We start from the raw sequence: 24,136 nt of genomic DNA, 5'->3' as shown, positions 1-24,136 counted from the left end.
GTTTTGAAAAACAAAGCATTCAATGCTATGAGACTTGTGCATCTGGAAATGATTAATGATATAATTCTCAGTCCTTTATAAAGTGTCTGAACACCGAAGAGATTTATACAGTGTGGAACGGCAGTGGTGCTTCAGCGTGAGAATAGGTAATCGATACCTGCAAGCTTGGAAAAAGTGTTCTATTTCCTCCACTAATGACATAAGGGGTTTTTGCAAAGCAAGGGTGTCTGGAGCATGAAGCACTCCAAAGAAGAATTAATTTAAAATCTGAAGTGGAAGATCAGTTTCAATTAAAATTGCACTTGAGCAGATATTGGGTAGAAGTGTGAAAGCAAGCATGGTAGTTGGCTTAAATCTTCAGATTGTTACCAGTGAATAAATGAATCTCCCTGATATGAACCCTAATTATATTTTTATAGAGTGCTAACTTATATTTCACCCATGTCTGGCAGGTTATGAGAAATAATGTGAATGGCAAGTATCTATCAGATGTTACAGAGTATTTTTTTATTATTAGAGGTAGGATAACTACCAGGGTCTAGGTGTTTTTACAAATGATGACTTGTGTTCTTAGTTCTTTGGAGTCACATGTGTTAGAATTGATTTTTTACCATGCATTTTTTTTCATTGAGTGTAATTTTATTGTAGTGAGTTTCTGAAAGACATTATATACATACACACACACACACAATATTCTAACACTTCGCTTTCCATATTTCCAACATACAGGCCCAGTTGTAGCTTAGCCAGAATTAACATGGTGTTCAGCTATCAAATACATCAATGACACTTTATTCAATTTTTTAAGGAATCTTTTTGGTATGTGGAAGAAAGTGTAGAGCAAATAGGATAATTGGAGCCATTCCCGTCCACTTTCCTCTCCTTTTTTTCTTCAAGTATATTGATGCAAGGTGAAACATACGCATTCACACTCCATTCCTTCGTGACTCATCTCACACAGTCTAAGGGAATTTGACCAAGAGGTGACATGACATGAGCAAACAGCCCTTGACAATTCCTAATGTAGCTGGAATCCTACAGTAAAGGAAGTGGTGATGCTAACTTTTTGCAGAAAGTCTTCTGGCACTTACAAGTAATTTTGAAACGTGACCTGAGGTCGCTGAATCTTTGCCCATCAGTGAACTTGTTCTTTCTGATAGTCTTTGGGATGTGGATTAGGGAAGAGGACCCAGGCATAGAGTGAGGCTGAGCTTTTTGCCAGACAGCAAGCATCTGAATCATTTTGGGGGCAGCTTTGTCAGTTACTCTTGCAGCCATGAAGCTTCCATTACTGTGACTGAAAAGGTTTTTGTGGTCACCTCTTTGTTCATGGTACTGCTGTCTGTATCTGCTGTGAGCTGTATCAGACTTAGGGGAGTAGGGAAATCCATGGTCAGTGAGTGTGTGGTGGGTGCTGGGCACAGATGTCGACTTTTACTTGGTAGCAGGGAGACCTAAGATGTCCTCCTGTCTTCCATCATGCACGGCTAAGTATGGAATGAGGCAGAAAGGAATGGGTTCATGGATGAGTTGATCACCTAAAGTCACTTTGGCCATTCGTCCTCTTTTATTTGATATGTGAAGAAATTTAAAGCTAAAAAAAAACCTGCTAGGAATACAAGTATGTGTATATGTTTGTTTATACACATACTGAACTGTATTGATTGAGAAGCCTAAGTTTTATCTTCTAATTATTATACAGTTATTATATGCTGCCATATATAAAATAGATAATTAAGAAGGACCTATGGTATAGCACCCACTCCAGTACTCTTGCCTGGAAAATCCCATGGACGGAGGGGCCTGGTGGCTGCAGTCCTTGGGGTCGCTAGGAGTCGGACACGACTGAGCGACTTCACTTTATTTTTCACTTTCATGCATTGGAGAAGGAAATGGCAACCCACTCCAGTGTTCTTGCCTGGAGAATCCCAGGGACAGGGGAGCCTAATGGTCTGCCGTCTGTGGGATCGCACAGAGTCGGACACGACTGAAGCGACTTAGCAGCAGCAGCATGGTATAGCACTGGGAGCTACTCAATATTCTGTAATGACCTCTGTGCAAAAAGAATCTGAAAAAGAATATATATGTATATATATATATATAATTGAATCAGTTTGCAGTACACCTGAACGAACACAACATTATAAATCAACTGTACTCCAATATAAAATAGAATATTGAAAAAATTATACAGTTTAGACCTATTCTATATCTGGTTTTCAAACAAAAAATTTATCTTAATCTCTCTAGTAAATGATGTTTTTTCTAGTTGACTACTGCTGCTTTGTCATGTCACAAAGGTTGTAAAATTTTCTCTCCCTATGCCTGCTTGACACTCATTAGGGTTATGCATGATAGCTGCATTCTCTTTGTCTATGTCCGTGGCATATGCCCCTCCAAAATCTTTATATGAATGCTGAGTCCAGTCTTAAGGTAGCTTTGTGTCCCCATCTCCTATGACAGAGAGGGGCTGAGAAAGGGAAGTGGGTGCCTTAATACATATGTGTTCAAACTGGCTACACTGAAAAATCTCACGATTAGCCAAAGGAAAACCATATCCTATTGACTACATTGTTTGTAGCGACTCTCATCCTGTGTTGTGTTGCTTCTAATTTTTTTTTTCAGTTCAGAAATTCCTAGAAACATAGCAAAAAGTTATGTTTCATATAATGTTCACAATAGCAGAACATGTTAAATTGATGAAGGTGTTTTCTTGTGAATAAATGCTCTGTTTATTTTAGGAAAATTATTTTTAAAACAATTTTTTTTTAATGTGAATAACTCTGACAACCCTTCTGCTCAATTTTCTTAATTGGGTAATGGAAAAAAAAAAAGCAAATATTTGATTACAAATCAAGAAGCAAAACTGTCTCAAGTACCATTCTTTTCTTACCTTTTGTTGCCCTACCCAGCAAGTGGCTTGGGCTGATACCTTTCCAGTGCACTAACATCGTTAGGGTGGGGATACGTAGGACAGTGTATCTTGGCAGATGACGTGCTTGACTTGTGTGTGTCTTATTCATTCCTTCCGTGCCCTTTGAGCCACAGGAGTTGAAATCTTGTTTTCTCTTAACAGGTGCCTACGGTCCTGAGTACTGGGTCACGTCCAGTGTCAGCTGTGGGGGCCGTCAGCAGTCACCTATCGACATTTCAGACCAGCACGCACGCGTCAGTGAGGAGTACCAGGACCTGCAACTCGATGGCTTCGACAACGAGTCTTCTAACAAAACCTGGATGAAAAACACAGGGAAAACAGGTACAGCGTCTTCTTTACCTGTCTGTAGGCCAGCGTGAAATGTTTCCTGTGTCTCTGGTCTGTACCTTAACCATGACTTGCTCCTTTAGTTCTGCACGTTCCTATGGAGAACGTATAGCTGAGTGACAGCTCTGGAATTGACCCTCAGTTTAAGAACCGCTGCTTGCTGTGTGATTTTGGGCAAACTGCCTAACCACTTTGTGCTTAAAGATTTTTTTTTTTTCAATGTGATAGGGTAAAAATATAAAGATAAAAACGCATATGGATAATGAAATTGTATCAATCTCATAGAATTGTTAAAGATTTGAGTGGGTCAGTCCATGTAAAGTATATAGAATGAACTTTGAGACCTCTGTTCTAGTATGGTGACCACTAGCCATATGTTAGCTACATTTAAATTTAAATTAATTAAAGCTCAGTAAGATTAAAATTTATTCCATGTATAGTTTTGTTTTTGTTTCCTGCCTTCTTAGGGTGTCTGTCTGCAATGTTGGAAAGCAGAGGAGACACACGTTCACATCTTTGTATTTTGAGGGTAGAGGTAGGGGATCGCCTTTATTTTTTTCAGCTTGAAGATATAGGGCTTCCCAGATGGCGCTAGGGGTAAAGAATCCCCCTTCCAGTGCAGGAAATGCAAGAGACATGTATTAGATCACTGGGTCAGGAAGGTCCCTGGAGTCAGAAATAGCAACCCACTGCAATATTCTTGCCTGGAAAATTCCTTGGACAGGGAAGCCTGGCAGGATATAATCCATGGGGCTGCAAAGAGTCAGACACGACTGAGCGCCTGAGCACACATTAAGATATAATTGGCATATAACATTTTGCCATTTCATTTTATTGGTCATTTCTTTTGCAGTGCAGAGCTTTTTATTTTGGTGAGTCTCATTTGTTTGGTCGCTTTTGCTTTTGTCATTTTTGTCGCTTGCATCATATCCAAATTTGTCGCTTGCATCATATCCAAATTATCATTGACATGACCAGTGTCAAGGAGCTTTCTCCCTATGTTTTCTTGTAGGAGTTTTATAGTCTCAAGTCTTATATTTACATCTTTAATCAATTTCGTTACTTTTCATGAGGGATGTAAGGTAGTGGTCCAGCTTCATTCTTGTATGTGAATGTCTCATTTTTCCAACACCATTTATTGACGAGGCTATCCTTTTCAAACCGTTGAGTATTCTTGGCTCTTTTGTTAATTATGAGCAAATATTCCTATGCGTGGGTTTATTTCTTAGAATCTAGATTTTATTTCATTGGTTGATGTGTTTTTTTTTATGCCCGTTCCATACCGTTTTGATTATCATAGCTTTGGAGTATCATTTGAAATCAAGAAGTATAATGCCTCCAGCTTTGTTCTTCTTTCTAAGGATTCCTTTTCTTAGGGTCTTAGGTGGTTTCATAGGAATTCTAGGATGGTTTTAACTTTTTCTGTGAAAAATGCTATTGGAATTTTGATAGGAATTTCAAAGAACCTATAGATCTCTTTGGGCAGTATTGTACTAGCCACGTTTCGTATGTTTGGTAGCCACGTATAGCTAGTGGCTACCATAACAGCCTGCATGGTCAGAGAACATTCTATCATTACAGAAATTTCTACTAGACATCACTGTGCCAAATGTACAGATGGAAATGCATTTCTTATCTCCCTTGAGAATTTGACTTGTTAATATTTGTTTTGTATTATAATACAGATGAACACTGTCTTATCCCTTTGTGTATCAGACCAGCAGTTTGATCCTCCGGCTTCCTTTTACCTACCTCACCTTTCACTTAGGGTCCATGAATATGAAATACCACATTTTCAGAATTGCTAATGCAAAATGCTTCCCTCTTAATCACTACCATGCAAATAACAGTTACAGATTGTTGATGGAAGTAGCAGAGATTGCCTTGCTCTGCCCCACTGTTTGATTTGAAAATAAATGTGTGGGTGTTATATTACATTTGTGCCTAGTGTTAACTGGGATTCTGTGGTGCTAAAGGTATTTTTTCTTATCTTATTTTTCTACTCTTATAACCCAACCCATTAAAACTGACTCTCTCTCTCTCTCTTTGGAACGATCCCTTTGTAACCAAGGATGTCAGTACAGAGCACTCTTAGCAGTCCCTCTGGGAGCCTTGGCTGCCTGAAGCCCTCATGCGAAGCTAAAATGACTTCATTATCTGTCTTTTGGTCCCATTCATGTTGTGGGTCACTGAGTTGCCTTTAAAAAAAAAAACATCTAAGTGGCTGCACGTACAACTTTAGGGCTCTATTTTCTTTCTCTGAACCAGCATTTGTCAGAGATTTTTTTTGTGGCTGATTGCTTTGAGTTGGTCTGACTTGATCTTAGAATTGTTTTCCACTCAACACAGTGGTTCCTGGCTTCGAGATCTTTTTCATAATGTCCCCATAAACAGGTCTTCGAGCATTATACAGGCTATCTTCTCCTGTACCTCGATTCATCCATTTGAGCATCTGCTCGGAACAAACTTGTATACCAGTGATATTATTTCACCTGCACCTTTCTACTCCCTGAGTTTAGATGGTGTGTTTATAGTTACAATTCAGATTTTATCTAACAGTAGCTCTGCTTTGTGTTTCAAATGTGAGTGTCCTTTGGAGATCCGTGATGGGAATAGTACTCTACAGACAGTCTGAATGTGGTGGACGAGAGCTTTGCTCTGCTGGGGTAATCAGATCTGGGGGTTGAGTGCCACCTTGGTGCCACATTCCGGAAGCCTGCCAAAGGCAATTTGCTGGGCTCTCTGATACGGTTTTCTACTTGACTTGCAACGCTTGACAGCCTTCTGCAAAGATAACATGTTTCAGTGACAGCTTTCAGCTTGGTATCTCCAATGACAGGTTTTAGACAAGTGTAGGGTTCACTCAATGCAAGTTGATTCATGACCTTGGTCTTCCAGAAGCTGATTATCAATCTCTGTCACTCTCCTGGCCTCCAGAGTGATCCACAAGTTGTTGCCTGTCTGTGGGCGCATGCGCCTGACTTTAGAGCACAGCCATCTAAATATGAACGCATCTGTCTCTGAAATTCAGAAGCACGGCTTTCTGAGAAGCAGAAATAAATCTTTGTTACTTCTCAAACTGTGCTTATGACTTCAAAATTTATGACATCATACTAGACAGGCTAATAGCCCATGAATAATCAATCTATGATCTTTTTTTTTTTAAGTACCAACCATTTACAAAAAATTAATTTATTTATTTTAATTGGAGGCTAATTATTTTACAATACTGTGGTGATTTTTGCAATACATTGACATGAAATAGCCACGGGTGTACATGTGTCCCCCATCCTGAGCCCCCCTCCCACCTCCCTCCCCATCCCATCCCTCTGGGTTGTCTCAGTTCACCAGCTTTGAGTGCCCTATTTCATACATCGAACTTGAACTGATCATCTGTTTCACATATGGTAATATACATGTTTCAGTGCTCTTCTCTCAAATCATCCCACCCTTGTCTTCTCCCACAGAGTCCAAAAGTCTGTTCTTTTTATCTGTGTCTCATTTGCTCTCTTGTGTAAAAGGTTATTGTTACCATCTTTCTAAATTCCATATATTTGCGTTAATATACTGTATTGGTGTTTTTCTTTCTGACTTACTTCACTCTGTATAATAGGCTTCAGTTTCATCCACCTCATTAGAACTGATTCAATTGTGTTCTTTTTAATAGCTGAGTAGTATTCCATTGTGTATATGTATCACAACTTTCTCATCCATTTGTCTGCCGATGGACATCTAGCTTGTTTCCATGTCCTAGCTATTGTAAACAGTGCTGCGATGAACATTGAGGTATGCAGTGTTAAATGTAAACATCGAATTGTATCTTCTGTTCTCTTAAAAGAGTTTCAACGTATGTTTCTCTAGAAACTTGGGTGCCTGAAAACCTGTCTTGTTGTTCTTTTTTTTTAAATATGCATGAACCTAGGAACAGCTTTATTCTCCTGTTCTTAAAATGCCAGATGAGTTCATAAATATTCCAGCATTTTTAGAGAAATGAGGATCCATTTGCTTTGTCTGTTATGTCTGGATCATATAAACTGAGCTGAACGCAGTACAAATACAGGGCAGGATGCTGTGTATCTGAATTAACTGTCAGAGTTGATAATACCAACAGTGAATTGTATTGATAGGCAAGCTGGATAATATTAGTTTAAAAAAGTACATATCATTGTACTTTAGTTTTATAAGATTTGACTATTTGGAGAAACTGAATAGAGGGGACACAAGACCTCTATATTATTTCTTAGAACTACATGTGGATCTACAGTTATCAGGAAGATTAAAAGTTTAATTAAAAAAAATTATATCATGAGCCACATTGTTGTTGTCATCATCATTCATTTTGGATCTAAATTTCTTGACTAGATGCCAAAAAACCTTATTTTTCTTGAGTCATTAATTTTTGAGCCCCAAAAGTCTTTTCTTGAAACTTGCACTTCTACAAAATAAATTCAGGAAGAGATACTTATTTTTTCTGTTGGAAATTTACAGGTCACTTATCTGTAAAATAGACTGTCTTGTGAATATTAAAATATGAATACAGAAAGTTAATATTTAAAGCGGCCTGTTACATACAGACAGTAACTTTGCCGTAAAACAGTTTGAATGTTCATATCTGTCTTAACCTGTGGAGAGGACCATATATCCAATCCAGCATAATCAATAGAGCAATGTGGTTGTCCCTAGTCCACTTCTCGAAAGTTGTCTAAAATATCTTTAGAAGACAGATATCATCTCTGTGTTTCTTTCCGAACAGCCGTAACTCTCTATTGTGCCAGTTCTCATTTGATTTCATCTAAAGTTATTTCCCTTTCTTTCATTTTTGTAGAATGAAAAGATAATGCATTCAACAAGAACGTTTCAAGAGAATCTTGCTGTTCCTAGCGTTAGCTTCGAACTAAATGATTGGAATTTAAGATGTAGATAGTGGTCCTGGTATATGTTAATAAGCCATGGTCTCCTGCGAGTTTTAACTATTTGGAGGGTGTTTATTTTTCCACCTCTTTTTCTTTTACCTTACACTAAGGACAAAGAGTAAATACATTTGCCAAAATGCACGTTACTACTGTTTTCACACTTCATATTGGTTTGCTCTATTTTTTCTTTGCCTACATACTTCCTTATTTGTCTACATATACCTGACATAGATGGATTTAAAAAGTAGTTGTTAAATTAATAAAAGTAGATCCACAATTGGCAAAGTCTGCATAAATTGTGGAGGAACCATGTCCTAACATGTTGCTGAGCCCATATAATTCAGACAAAGATTAGGAGACTGTTGCATCTACTTTACTTCACCTAGTCCTTGGAGCTTTTATGATAAAGCAGTTCCATAAGAACCCACAGGTAAACTAAGTCTCAATGAACAGTCTCACCACAGGCTGGTAGAAAGAGAAAAATACAATCTTAAAAACAACCTCACTCATTTCCACATGCTAGTTCCGTGGCTGAGCACGTCACCCCAGCTCAGTGCGAGAGGAGCATTTGACGCTGCTTCTCTTTTTGCTCACATGGTAAGCCCCACTCCACCCCCAACCAAGCGAGTGTCTGACCAGAACGGACACTCTACATTCATTGCAGTTGCTGCTTGACCAACTGCTGCCTCCATGGTGCCCTGAAGGATCAGTGTTTTGAGCAAGGTTGATGGAGAAACTGACGCGAGCCTTAACTTAGAGCCATCATTGGCTCCTTACAGGGTTTCCAGTGGTGATTTTCATGATGCTTGATTTCTGTCCAAATTCATGGACTTCTGTGCTCAGCCCTCACTCAGGAGGGAGTTCCATAGTTTGAGCATGACTGTCCACGTGTCACACGCATAGAAAAGCCTTTAACACCTCTGAGATTGGTAAGGAATATTCTAGGAATTCTCTGTGTGCTTGTCTTCTTGACCCTCACTGTCTGTGCTTCCTCTTCTTTCACTTTGTAATCTATTTCTGTCTGTTAATGAGTGTATCTCCACATGCTTTCGTTTTTTGTGGTTTTGCTCTCTCCCATCTTTTCTCTCACATCTCCCTGAATTTCCTGTCTCCTGTAACAAAACTGGCTGTTGCCTGTTGGTCTGTCTTTACCCCCAGCTCCTAACTTTGTCCCCTTTCTCTCCCTTCTTCCTGTTATCCTTATAGCTAGTCGCAGATGAGAACCGCGGTTTGAAAAGGGGTTTTGCTTACTCTTTGTATGGAGTAGAGTGTTGAGCATTGATGGCGAAAATCTAAGTATGTCCTCATTTCAATAAAACCTTTATTCCTGGCATATTGATGTAGGACCGGTTTTTGGAACAAGTGAAAATACACAGTGATCTCCCAAGTCCGTGTTCTTAGGGTTTCCAGTTTGGCTTGAGAAGAAACCGTTACTTATTTTTATTCTATCACCCACCACCCTATTGCAGTTATCTCAGTGATCCTTGACAGGTACTGAAGAGGGACTGGCATTGGATCTTTTCCCCTGGATCACATTTTCTTCTTTAAGCTATGAGTTTTTATGCCATTAATGAATTGGTTATTTTGCTCACAAAGAAGCTGCCAAGCTTTCTGATTAGAAGCAGAGCATCCGCCAAGTAGACAGATGTTTGAAAGCATCTGGGTGTTCAGCAGCATTGACATTGGGCCTGCCCAACCCTGTCTTTGTAATACCCTGTAGCACCTCTGGTTAGCTCAAGGTTGCCCAAAAAAGAAAATTTAAGTGTAATTAAAAAAAAAAGTCCGTTCTTCTTTGGGGCATGCTAAATGTGCTTTGGCTCTTCATTTTTTAAATTTTCCTGTTTGAAATATCCAGATCCCTTATTATTTAGCCGTTAAAAAGAGTGAAATAATGCCATTTGTAGCAACGTGGATGGACCTAGAGATTGTCATACTGAGTGAAGTAAGAGAGAGAAGGGGAAATATCATACGACATCCTTTATATGTGGAATTTAGAAAGAAATTATACAGAGGAACTTACAAAACAGAAACAGACTCACAGACTTGGAAAACAAACTTAGGTTGCAGGGGAGAGGGATAGTTAGGGAGTTGGGGATGAACGTGTACACATTGCTGTATTTTAAATGGATAACCAGCAAGGACCTAGTGTATAACACAGAGAAATCTGCTGAGTGTTATATGGCAGCCTGGATGGGAGGGGAATTTGGGGGAGAACAGATAACGTGTGTACGTGTGGCTGAGTGCCTTTGCTGTTCATCTGAAATTACCACAACATTGTTAATCGGCTGTACTCCAATACAACATAAAAAGTTTTTAAAAAATCAAATATCCAGATTCCTGGATTCTTGTCAGCCTGTTAGCGTTCAGTCTTGCCTGAACCCTGAAGTTCCAGTTGGAGCTATTTCCCTAGGTCTCTCTTTGCAAGACACACTGTAAGCTCTGTTTCCTGCCTGCCAAGCTCCACATCCTTTCTGTTATTCCCGCAGCACGAGCGCTCGCTCAGGCAGTAGCAGCTCTCTTCTGGGTAAACTGAAGCTTAATTTACCAATCACAGAATGGGCAAACCAGCGCTTTGTTATATAACTAGACTCACGTAGACTTTGAACTTGGAGGGTACTTTTTAAAGTCCACTTTTCTGTTTTAGGGCACAGAACCTACTGGGTTGTCATCCAACATATTTTATGATTAAAGGGTCAAGTATTCTGCCTTGTCCATCTCGCTTAGTTTCAGTTCAGTTCAGTAGCTCAGTCATGTCCAACTCTGCGACCCCATGGACTGCAGCACGCCAGGCCTCCCTGTCCATCGCCAACTCCCAGAGTTTACTAAAATTCATGTCCATTGAGTCGGTGATGCCATCCAACCATCTCATCCTCTGTCGTCCCCTTCTCCTCCCACCTTCAATCTTTCCCAGCATCAGGGTCTTTTCCAATGAGTCAGTTCTTCACATCAGGTGCTGGGGCCTGTTTTCCCCACCAACTATACACTCTGTGAGGGCGGGAGATAAAACCTCATTTAAAATCTTTCCTTTTCTTCCCAGTAGGTACAGGTAAATATTAGATAAAGTAAATGCTGGTGCCTATAGGGAAGTCAGTAGAAGGTTAGCACTTGAGCTTCTGTGTGTTGACTTCCAGACCAGGGAGTTTCTATGTGACCAGGAGCCCCAAAGCATTCCCTGATGCACACTGGAGTTGTGGGTGGTTGGGGGTCTCAGCATTAATGATCTAATAATGGTAGCCTTTCCCCATCTTGTATTGAAAGCTGGTTGACAAGTGGTGGAGGCAAGATACTGAGGCGCTTATTTTCCTTCTCTCATCGATTTTTAAAAAACTTTTGGCATCTGTTGCTATTTAGTCAGATTTTACTGGGAATACTTGCTTTAGGCCAGCATTATTTAGACACATTGAGTATAATTTATTAACCATTAATGGATGTCCTGCAAAGAATGCAGTGAGTGCCTGGTCCTCAGTCACCCCGTCAAATTTGGAAAGTAATTCCTTATCCATGGTGTGACTCCTTATGTCTCCCCTGCCCCTATGCAGAGCATTTTTGCATTATGGGGAGCCCTGGACATAGGGGGAATCTATGAAAGCTGTGGATCCTCTTCCTGGAAGAACTGTTATAAACAGTAATTATACAATGCCATCTATTTTTTAACTATAATCTTGAGGTATACAGTATTATTATCTGACATCTGTGTACACTACAAGCTGATCAGCACCCCAAGTCTCATTACCATCAGTCACCGTACAGTTGATTCCCTCCACACATTTCACGCACCCCTGGTAACTGCTCCTCTGATCTCTGTATCTGTGAGTTTATTTTCATTTTAGTTTGCTCATTTTGTGTGTGTGTGTGTGTGTGTGTTTCCAGACATAACTGAAATAATGCACATCTGTCTTTCTCCTTCTGGCCTATTTCACTTAGAGCAATATCTTCAAGGTCCATTCATGTTGTTGCAAATGGCAAACTTTCTTTTTCGTGGCTGAGTAGTATTCCATTGTGTATACATACACCACATCATCTTTATCTGTTCATCTCTCTGTGAGGCCTTAGGTTGTTTCTCTATCATGGCTGTTTTAAACATAGAGGTTCACTTACCTTTTCAAATTAGTTTTCATGTGCTTTGGATAAATGCCCAAGTGGAATAGGTAGCTCAAATGACAGTTCTGTTCTTACTTATTCTTACTGTTTTCTATAGTGAAAAAATCCCCGCCAATGGTGCCCAAAGTTTCTCTTTTGTCCACACCATTGCCAATACTTACTTCTTGTCTTTCTGGCGATAGCCATTGTAACAGGTGCGAGGTGATTCACACTGTGATTTTGTTTTGCATCTTCCTATTAATTAGTCATGTTGAACATCTTTGCGTGTACCTGTTGGCCATCTGTATGTCTTTTCTGGAAAAATGTCTACTTAGATCCTGTACCTAATTTTCAATTGGATTGTTAGTCTTATTGTCATTGAATTCTGTGAGTTCTCTGTATTCACCCCTTAGTGGGTATACACATTGCAAGCACCTTCTCCCCTTTAATAGGTTGCCTTTTCTTTTCTTTTAAATTGTGTTTCCTTTTTTGAAAGATGTATATTTACTTGTTTTATGGCTGCACCGAGTCTTCACTGCTGTGCAAGCACTGTTCTGTAGTTGCAGCTGGTGGGAGCTACTCTCGTTGCAGTGTGTGGGCTTGTCTTGTCGTAGAGACAGGCTCTAGGTGCAAGGGCTTCAGTAGCGGTGACTCCTGGGCTCTGGGGCACAGTTTCAATAGTTGCGGCATATAGGGTTAGTTGCTCTGCGGCATGTGGGATCCTCCCAGAATGCGGATTGAACCTGTGCCCCCTGCATTGGCAGGCGGATTCCTAACCAATGAGCCAACCAGGGAATGCCCTGCTGTTTCATTTTGATGGTGGTTTCTTTCTCTGTGCAGAAGCTTTTCACTTTGATATATTCCCATTTGTTTATTTTTGCTTTTGTTTTTCTTGTCTTTATAGTCAGATCCAGAAAAGAATGAGTAAGACCCATGTCAAAGAGTTTACCACCTATGTTTTCTTCTAGGAAGTTTGTGGTTTTGGTCTTTTAGTCAGATCTTTAATTCATTTTGAGTTAATTTTTGCATATGATATGAAATGGTAGTGTTCATTCTTTGTATGTGACTGCCCAGTTTTCCCAACACCATTTGTTGAAAAGTCTATCCTCTCTCCATCATATGTTCTTTGCTCCTTGTAAATTAATTGCCCATATATGTATGGATTTATTTCTGGGTGCTTACAATGCCATCTTCATGCAGTAATGTGGTGAATGAATTACTCTTCTGGGCATTCACCCTATGTCAACTATTGTGATCCCACAACAAACTTGTGAAGTTGCTGTTGTATTATTCCAGTTTTAAGAATAGGAATGGAAGCACCCAGAATTGCAGTAACTTTGTCAAAACTGGATAGTGGCAGATCTAGGACTGAAATCCAGACCCAAGTGGCTCCAGAGTCCAATTCCATTTATGACCCCATGCTCAGAATTTTACTTCCTGTTTCAGGAGGGCATAGACCCCCAAATCTGTGAGTAGCTGTTGCTATGGACTTTGGAATCCAGGTTAAAGATTCTGAATTTGAAACCTATATCTTCTTCTACTTCCTCCATCATTCTGCTTTGACTTCATCAAAATCCATGTTAGCAGTTGAACAGCCAGAGGGCCTTGTTCTATAAAGTCCACTCCTAGGTAACTTACCTGCCTCCTCATCCTCTTCCTAGCCCATCTTTCTCCAGTCTTTAGCTGTTGCTTGCTACCTTCTTTGTTGCTTGCTACCTTCTTAAATGTCGCCTTACCCAGATTCACTTTTTTGTGCTATTGTTTTAAAACTTAAATTAAAATGTATTTGTTTATTATTATCATAGTTTCATTTACCTATCATACTATACTACTGTTTTTCAGTTGACTCCCTTCATTTTAATTAAAATGAATTGATTTTAAAACAAAACATTTCATCAACACCTTAATGCAAAAACCTGTACTATTTGACATGTGATAGACATATGTAAAAAATTTGCCTATAAGTTGTGAAAGTAAATCAAAGGTACCAGTGTTATTACGTTCTAGCTTAAATACTTCTGGTAAAAGGGGGAAATGAATGAGTATCATTTGAAGTGTGGAGTGCATATTAGACATCAAATTAAGATTATGTTTTCCATTGATAAGCCCAAAAGGATAAAAATAATGGAAATATGTTTTTTACTCGATGTTATAGTAAATTCAAAGCAGCTACTCAACACTTAACATCTCAAGTATTTGGGCCACATCTACCTTTGCTGTTTGTTGTTTCTGCTCAAGGACACAGTTTTGTTTTGTGAGAAAAACAATACTGCTTTAGAGTGGAACTCTGAAAGTGAAAGTACAGGTGTGGTCACCCCTCTGCGCTGTGCTTCTTTTGACAATAACCCACATTGACCGTGCACTTGCTGAATTGCTGGCACTGTTCAGCGCTTTGTGTGTGTGATTTCCTTCACACATCAAAACAGCCTCACCAGGTAGGCACTGTTAATGCCATTTGAGTAATGATGGAAACCGAGACACAGAGAAGTCAGATAACTTGCCCAAGGTCACCCAGCTTTTAAGTGGCAGAACAAGATCCTCACCCAGGTCTGTCCGTCTTCTGAGCTCGAGGCTCTTACCACATTCTGTGCTCTGCAGCAACTACCTCTGGTACATTTTGTTCTGAAGCAGAGCTGTGTTATCTGTGGTCGGCAGAAACTTGTTGCATGGTAGCTGGGCAAGTTCTCTCTTCCCAGTGTTCCGTGTAAACAAAAATGTAAGCCGTAAGCTGCTTTCGGAAGGTTGGGGCAGTACGTGCTTGTAGCATGCTGTGTTCTCTAGTGAGAGATACTGTAAAATGAAAAATGAGATTAGTGTTTCAGGTTGTACGGTTGCCTAATTATGCTTTTAATTATTCATGTAAAACAAGTAAAATGACCCCTGACAGAGACATAAATGATTTAGGTAAAATCAAATATTTATAAGATGCTGCTGAGTCCCTGGATGTATTGTAACAGATGCACTCCAAATGCTTTGCCTCCGTCCTTTGGATGCAAAATGGTAAGTATAGAATCTGTAACCGGCTGAGAGTCATCAACAGTGTTTAGGACACTACTGAGCGAATTCATAGGTATTTTGGCTTTGGCACGCAGGTTCAAAATAATAGTTAGTCTTCTAAAAATATTATATCCTAGAGATCACCCACTCCAGCGTTCTTGCCTGGAGAATCCCAGGGACGGGGGAGCCTGGTGGGCTGCCATCTATGGGGTTGCATAGAGTTGGATATGACTGAAGTGACTTAGCAGCAGCAGCAACAGAGATCACCAAATGACAACCCCCTCCTGCTTGTTCTTACTTTTTTTTAGTGGTTGGGAAAATTAAAAAAAAGAAAAAAGGAGAAAAATATTCCATAACCTGTGAAAATTATATCCAAATTGTAGTATGGATAAGTTTTTATTGGAACAAAGCCTCACCTGAGCATTTACTTACTGTGTTTCACTGCTTCTGCGTTATGAACACTGTTAAGTAGTTGAAAAGGAGCCATAGGACCCACCAGTCCTTCAGTATGTCTTATCTTAACCTTTTACAGAAGAAGTTCGCCAACCCTTCTTCTAAACCATGCTAGCAGAAATAAAGGTGAAACAAAGCTGTAGCATATTCAATCAGCCTAAGAAACACTTTTATTTCATCTTATCCTTTAATCTCCATTCTACTAATTGAATATTTTTCAGAAGTTGGAGGAAAACTGCCTTTTGAATGCAGTAAAAAGGGATTTACACAAACAGGTTTCCTTCACTTCCTTTTAGTGCTCCCTTAATATAGAGAAGTGCTGAAACTAATTATACTTGTTTTAGAAATGGGTCATTAGTTTAGTCTCTATCTTTTATGGAGACCTACTTTTCATGCAGGATTTCTCTCTAAGACTCGAACTGGGATCTCTTTAGGAAGAGCAGATGATGAGGATATGAAAGGTTTTCCCTGCCTTAAAAAAGCTTAGCTTTTGATCACAAACCATTTAATATATTGATTGGAACTTAATGTGTATTTAGCAGCCAATAAGTATTTGAATGAATGAATTCAGTTCAAACAACAAGGAGGGGGAAATATATGACTTACAAAATAAAATCTTTTTATCCACTTGGGTATTACATTCCTTTTGGAAAAATAATTTTTCTGCTAGTATAAGTCCATGTTTTTGGTTCTTGATTTTTCTTTTCCAGGTTTTAAGGAAGAGAGATGTGGTTTTGAAATTTAGGATTTGAATTGATTGACCTTTTTTCAGATGGGCTAAGCAAAAGTTTCCTAGAATTAAAAGAAATAGTAAAGTAAATCTACTAAAACGCAGTTATTTGAGTGACTTACTGAGAATTTTGACTGCACTTTCCTGTACACCGTATCAAATATGAACACATTCCCCAACCCTGGCTGTCTTCCCTTTATTGTTGCCTCAATATTGGTTTCTTGTAGTCACTAAGTCATGTCCAACTCTTTATAACGCAATAGACTGTAGGCTGCCAGGCTTCTCTGTCCATGGGACTTCCCAGGCAAGGATGCTGGAGTGGGTTGCCATTTCCTCATCCAGGGGATCTTCCTGACCCAGGGATTGAACCTGGATCTCCTGCATCGGCAGACAGATTTTTTACCACTGAAAAGCCTGCCTTAGTATTTGTAGACCCTGCAAGTATTATTACTTGATACGTTGCCTAAGTTTTCTGATTGAAGAAACATGTCTTTTGCATCCAGCCTATGTGTATTTCCATCTCATTCCAGAGTGAATCTTGGGGTGGCACCAGGCGAAAGAAGTGAAAGTGTGAGTCACTCAGCTGTGTCTGACTCTGCGATCCCATGGTCTGTAGCCTGCCAGGCTCCTCTGTCCGTGGGATTCTCCTGGCAGGAATACTGCAGTGGTTTGCCATTTCCTTCTCTAGGGGATCTTTCCAACTCAGGGATCGAACCCAGGTCTCCTGCACTGCAGGCAGATTGCTTACCAGCTGAGCCACTAGGGAAGCCCTAGGAATCAGTGTTTTAAGAAAGAGAAATAATTTTGATCATCAAGCAGATTTAGGAGACCTGAATCAAAGCAACGCATTCTGTTATTGTCTGTGATGTGTGCTTGTGTTTTCTTTTCCAACTATGAAATGGATAAATTCTGAGACCATTCCCTGGGAATTTTCAGAAGTTAGAGTCAACTGACTCTTGAGAGCATTCTTCACCTAGAATGTGCTAATGTGTGCAAACTGATGGTTGGGGTTTGCGTTTTAACAGGTACATGAGGAAATAATTCACGTCGTATAACCATGAGCTTTTTTAATGTAGCAAAAGATATCTTTTCAGTTTGGTTTGGAAACTCATTGTTCACCCCCGCACCCTATTTTTCACAGTTGCCATCCTGCTGAAAGACGACTATTTTGTCAGCGGCGCTGGCCTGCCTGGCAGATTCAAAGCTGAGAAGGTGGAGTTTCACTGGGGCCACAGCAATGGCTCTGCCGGCTCTGAACACAGTGTCAACGGCAGGCGGTTTCCCGTGGAGGTGAGTGCAACCTGAGGCTTCAGGGACAGCTGGGTCCTGGGCCTTGGCGGAAACAGAGTGCTTTGTCTTTATCCCCCAGACATTTTGCGTGTAAAACTTGTACCATTCTTTCCTTTGTGTCTGAAAATCCTACATATATAGCATGACAGAGGATAGCTGTTCTCCAGTTTCTCATCTTTGTTTAATGGGCACAGCATATAGAAGTCACAAACATTGTGATTTGAGTCGACTTAAACCCTTGGTGGATGATTTCAAACCCTTGGTTTTATTTGACCCGATTTCTTCTCTCTGTCCGTTTCTGAAACCCTGCTTTCTAAAAGTGAAATTCTGTCTTCGTTTTGACCTTTTACAAAAGTGAAGGGGTAGTTGATTTGTGAATGGGAGTCTCAGAACCATCTCTCAACAGGGAAGATGCTTGAAAGGTTTGTGTGCTGCTGAAGAAGATGCTGTGGCCACTGGTCATATGATTCACTGTTACCTTTTTGGGATCAATGGTGTCATTTTGCCTCTATGTCTGTTTTCTCAGAGATCCATGCAGACGAAAGGGTGGGTGCGGTAGGTCAAGACATGTACTTGAGAGAGAGGGAAGGCTCAGTTCTCCAAGCTCTTGTTTTAATCTTGGTGGGGACAACACATCTGCTCCATTGCTAGCCTCATTTTTTTATATCTTTAATCACAGTCAGGATGTAAATATTCTTTCCTTGGGACAAGCGTATTTGTTGATTATTTGGATGCCCACATGGTAAGCTTTACAAATGTGTGAAAGAAGTAGGTAGGCTTGTACCCAAGCCTGTGACTGAACTCAAAACATGAAATGACAACTCTCTTAGGGTTTTATGACTTCAGTAAGGCATGACCTACTTGGGTCATCTGATGAATACTTTCAGTCCTTCTCCATAGAGAAAAAATATAAATGTGTACACACACATATTTGCTCGTAATCTGTAGGGTTTTGTCACTCACCCTCACTCCTCAAACCCATTCATGGGCCTTTTAGGTAACTTTGAAGCTTAGGTGAAAAATCTCTACAAGAGGTGGAAATGAATAGTATTTCTTTGCTTATACATGTTTATATTCACATACTGATTTGTCTCTTATCCATGATTGCTGGAGAAACCAGAGATCACCATTCTGAGAAAGTGCTGCATATTTTTGTTGTTGTTGTTGAGCTGATGAATTCACAGTATTAAAAATTCTTTCTGCATTAGCATTCCTGTATCATGGGACTTCCTGTCCTAGTCACATTAATGTTATGCCTTATGAGTAGGGTTTCTACTTAATGGGGTCTTTTTCTCCTTTTATGTTGAATGAATCATTTCTTAGAAATCTAAGCTTAATTTGTACTTGGAAAACTTGATTCCTAGAAGCCAAGTTGCATCAGGTTTTGAAGTTCGGGGTTTCTCGTTTGTTCCTGTCGGCCAGTTCGCATTGGCAGTGCAGCTGAAGGGAAAGTTTCTGTCCAGCCAGGTTTGCGCTAAAGCTTCTTTATCTTTGAATCAGGCTGCCATTTGTCTAGTTAATGTTGATCTGGACAAAAGACATGTACTTAAAAGTTTGGGAAACTTAATTTGGCAGCTGGCTTGGAAAAGACAAGCTCTGAAAGAAAAAACTGGAAACTGCCTGCCTCATGCTGAAATCACATTTCCTAGTGCCTGTCTCCTCCTCCTGTTTGATTCTGGAAAGATGAATAGAATAGATACATATTCTCTTGAAAATCTATTGCTTTAAATGAATTTTTTTAACTCAAAAAGGTCCATGAAATTTAGAAACTAATTAGAAATGGCAGCTACAGTGCCCAGACTTACTTTTGGACCAAGCTCTTTGAATTTATTTCTTCTCAGTAATGTCAGATGGTAAGCTGCCTATATTAATTGGGTGCTTCATTGAAACCCATCTGGTTCCTAACTTGTTTTTCTTTTTAATGTGATAAATATGTTAAATTACTTAGTGGTTGTAGTTGGAGGAACTTGAATTTCAGAGATCAAAGGTAACGGGATCAAATTTAGTTGTAAAATATGCACAGAAATGTTGCTCATTTTTGCACAAGAGTTAAATTGCTTTGAGCTCTTGATTAACACCAGCTCTTCCTGAGATTTTTACCCTGTTAGAACATCTCAGACTTGGTTTATATGTTCCCACATAACTACACTGCTTTTCAAGATGTTAAAATGAAAGGGAGAAAATCATAATGTACCACATGGTAATTTATCAGCATTGGGGATATTATTGGTCTTTTATAGAGAGCCAGAGAAGGAAGAGCCATTGTGGACAATTGGGCTGGGATTGGTCAAATACAGCATTGATTCTCCACTGGAGATATCATCCTACCCTTCAGAGGACATTAGGCATTTTCCGGGGACACTTGTGGTTGTCGCCGTTATGGACAGTGGTGTGCTACCAGCATCTAGTGGGCAGAGGCCAGGGATGATGCTACACATCCCAATTCATAGGACAGCCCACTGTCACTATTGGGAGACTCTCGGGAAGAGAAAGCTGTGTGTGTAGTGGAATCCAGCCTTCCTTTACTTGTGTGGCATCATTTTAAGTAGATTTGACTAAAGAAGCCTCATGGCAGAGTTGTTCCGTCCTCCTGCGGTTTTTAGAGAAGAAATTACCTCTCTTGCCTCCTGGGTCAGAGTCTTGCCAGTCCTGGCTCCTTTAGATTCCATTTGGGATAAAGTCATGACCTTGAGTGTTTCCTGTTTCTTCAGTTGCCTCAGCCCCAGCGCTGCAGATTGGATTTCAAGTTTATGCCCCATGAGATTCTGGATCTGCTCCCTGAGGGTAAACTGCTACAAACCCAACCTTGGATGTTTTGCTGCTTCCCAGGAATTCTTTGAGGTCATCTGCAACAACTTTGTACACATTCAGAAATTAAACCTCTCTGTGTTTTCCTGGCTGAAATCCTGGACTCAGCCTTGTTGTTCCTGCAGTTAAAAACATCCAGCCTAACAGAAGAAATAAATGTCCTTGTTAAAACAAAACAAAAGCCTTTCAATAGTGGCATTCTTTACAGCTCTGTTAAAATTAGAAAAGAAAGTCGAAATCAGATGACGAGGCTAGGAGACGAGACCCACTTTGGGTCCTCAGATGCACTTACCTCCTAGTATTCAGTTTTATCTCTTGTCTAGAAGCAGATTTGTCTGGAGTGCCTTCTGTCATGTGGATGCTGGGTTACAATGATGAGGCAGAGAGCCTTTTCATTGAGATAATTATACTCGAGTCACGACACAGATATTGACCAAACACTCACATATACGGGTTTGTAATATTGGTTGTGAAACCGTCTCTGAAGGAGAAGGGCATTTTGTCGTGAGATGGAAGACATCGGTGGAGACAGGTATTTATTAAGAGGGAAGAGATTAATTGGAGCCTGCCCAAAGAACACAGGTGTGCAAAGGCCCTGAGACAGGTGATATTTAATTACTTACAGGTACCTTTAAGCAATTAAGAGAGATCAGTTGGGGTTTTGATAGGATAATACCCTCCCCCAAACAATGTTCACTCACTAATTTCTGAAACCTGTGAACTTATTTGTTACTTTGTCCAGCAAATGGGACTTTGCAGATGTGATTAAGCATCCTTAAAGTCAGAAGGTTTAAAATATTCCTATGATTAGAATAGGGGTTCTGTTTGAGTTTTTCCATGGTACTCCACTTTGTTTTATCTGTTCAATCAGTTATCTGTGATGGTTGTGTCCTGAATATCCTCACTACTCCATACTCATTCCCTGTTTTAAATAAAGGTTCATGTAGCACTAATAGGAATTGAATCATGCCGTGTTTTCGCTAATAACTGAAGTTGGAGTTAATGCAAAGAGAAACCTCCAGATGAAACCCTCTGAGAGCTCCATTAAGGTGGAGGTTCATTGCATGTTTATTTTCTGAGGTAATTAAAATCTTGTTTATTACAATAAGCGATCGTGGGAGTTGTTGATTCAGACTTATCGGTGCTTTATGAGTTGAAGTCTTCAATAAGCTTAAATGATCCAAATTGATTGTGTGTGCCCTTTCCAGTGAAACTCACAGCTGGTTCACTTCAGTTCAGTTTAGAGCATCTTAGCAAGTGAGTAGAAGCAAAGACATTTTTCCTAATACATACTGTGCACACACTACCATATGGTGCAGGTCCGCAGGGCCTTAGCTGAAACCCTTGAGGCCAGATGTTTTAGAATTCAGTATCTTTTTTAGAAAGGCATGATGGTGCATATGTCATATATATTTACAGAAGACACATAGTGGGGTCTAGGACTATACCCCTTGAATGCATTTATATTTCTGCAGCATGCAGATGAATATTCACACAAGTAGGAAATATCAATATTCTAAGTAGCTTCATGTCTCTCCACCTCTGATTTTACTACTGAATTAGTTTTGCACCAAAGTTATAAATATATCAATAATAACAACTTTGATCTCAGAAGCTTTTGAGGTTTCGTAGTCACTGATAAAGGATTTATCAGACATTTTAAAAATTGGTCCACAGTGTGGCCCTGGTTTATGTTCCAAAGAGTGTAGGTTATTTCCACCCATGACACAAGCACACACTAAATTCTTTGTCTCCCTGATGGGCTGTGTACGTCTGGGTACCCTTCTCGTCCTACTCCCTGCTCTGCTCGGCCGTGATACCATACAACATTCTTAGTCAAAGTTAGGTTTTGTCCAGGGGGCAAGAAGGTGCTAGTGTTAGCCTGACCTCAGTGTGTGATTCAGTCCCGTTTTAACGTTCTGTTTGAGGCTGCATTCTCCGTATCCACATCTGTGGATATGTTACCTGGACCTACTCTGTATTCATTCTTGTCTGCTCAACACCTTCCTTTGTGCTTAGAGTCAGCCTGCTGATTTTCCTTTCATTTCGTGAAATGAATCTTGTTTTTCCAGTGCTTCTGTCCTGTTCTGGTTGGATAGTTGACTTGCCTTAAACCCCTAGGTTATGTCCAGTAGCTCACATCTGCCTTCCTTCTCCCAGGTAAGATGCTAAAAACAACCTAAAGTGATTACAAGAAAAACAGTGACATAATGTACAAGTATAAATGAATCCTAGTTAAGATTTTGGAGACATTGGGACCCAGATTCTCGAGTTCTAACACTACACTTCAGCCGGGGCACTTAGCATCCCAGAAGCTCAGCCGTGCCATCTGTAAGATGGGTGTGATAAGAGTGGACTCGTGCTCTTGTGACACACACAGAGGCATCACACTCTGTCACCGTCTCTCCACTCATACAAGCATGGCAGTTACTGCATAACTCAGATGTGGACCAGTCCGGCTGGGGTTTGAACTGCCACGTGGAGTCCTAGCTACAAGCGTGAGAAGAGACTAAGTGGGCTGAAGGCAATTTGCCCATTACTCTTGTATGAATTTCTTTTTTTTTCAGCTGGAAATAAAGGTTGACATATGAAATGCCTTCTTGAAGACTTACTGTATGCAATGGCATTCCAAAGATTATTAGAAGTCCTCCATTGAGGAAATGTGTTTGAAAAGTGAAAGTGAAGTCGCTCAGTCGTGTCCAACTCTTTTCGACCCCATGGACTGTAGCCTACCAGGCTCCCCTGTCCATGGAGTTTTCTAGGCAAGAGTACTGGTGTCGACTGCCATTTCCTTCTCCAGGGGATCTTCCTGACCCAGGGATGGAACACAGGTCTCCCACATTGCAGGCAGACACTTTACTGCCTGAGCCACCAGGGAAGTGGAAATGTGTTTACCTTTGTTTAAATTGGTATTTTTCTGAACTTACATAACTGCTGTCTCCCTCCTTTGTCAGTGTAAGTTAGGCATATCACTCTTGCGGAAATGAGGTTCATAACTTTCTCCTCTCCTCCCTCAGTCCATATTCCTTGTAAGAAGTTGAGTCCTCTTCAAATAAATGTTTTCAGAGGACAGACAGGATGATTTGGATTTCTGTCATGTTGAAAACTATAAAACCAGCAAGGCTTATTCACAGAACAGTTGTTTAGTGTCTTTACAAACTCGATGCTATCTTGCTTTGTCATTACAGGAAACTGTCATTAAAGGGAGATTGAGAAATTTTCTACTAAAAATAATTTTTGCAGTACCACCCTTTTTCTTTGGCCTTGGCTTGTTCTTAACGTAATTCCTGCAGTTGTTACAGGTTCTTGGAAAAGGTGCTTTGTATGCAGAGCTTCCTCAGTCGGTGGAACTCAGGACAGGACCTGGTTTCCTTGTCTTGCCCCATCCTGGAACATAGAAAGTGTTACAGAAATTGTTACCTGGTTGTCTAGTGTTGGCTCTTCGGTGATGTGTCCTGTTTTTCTTTAGTGGCTTCCATCACATGGCAAGGGAATTGGTTGGACTTCAAGTAATGACTTTATTGAAATAAGGATTCCATGAAATATTTAATTTCCATCTGGCTGATTTTTTTTTTTTTTTGGTAATACATATGTCCCATGTTA

At 40.1% G+C, this 24,136-nt stretch overlaps 1 protein-coding gene across 3 annotated transcripts in view; it reads left to right on the top strand.

The window, feature by feature from the left end:
• The window catches only part of PTPRG (protein tyrosine phosphatase receptor type G), a 777,275-nt gene that overhangs the window by 440,442 nt on the left and 312,697 nt on the right, over window positions 1–24,136 (top strand). For all 3 annotated transcript variants that reach the window (XM_061396518.1, XM_061396519.1, XM_061396517.1), the window contains exons 3-4: window positions 3,077–3,256; window positions 17,577–17,725. In XM_061396518.1, the coding sequence (XP_061252502.1) occupies window positions 3,077–3,256; window positions 17,577–17,725 (329 nt within the window). The remainder of the gene's footprint in view (window positions 1–3,076; window positions 3,257–17,576; window positions 17,726–24,136) is intronic.

This window comes from Bos javanicus, chromosome 22 (assembly GCF_032452875.1).
Source record: "Bos javanicus breed banteng chromosome 22, ARS-OSU_banteng_1.0, whole genome shotgun sequence".
In the NCBI taxonomy this organism is placed as follows: Eukaryota; Metazoa; Chordata; class Mammalia; order Artiodactyla; family Bovidae; genus Bos; species Bos javanicus.
Note: the sequence above shows the minus strand (reverse complement) of the source record. Positions and strands in the feature narration are given on the sequence as shown.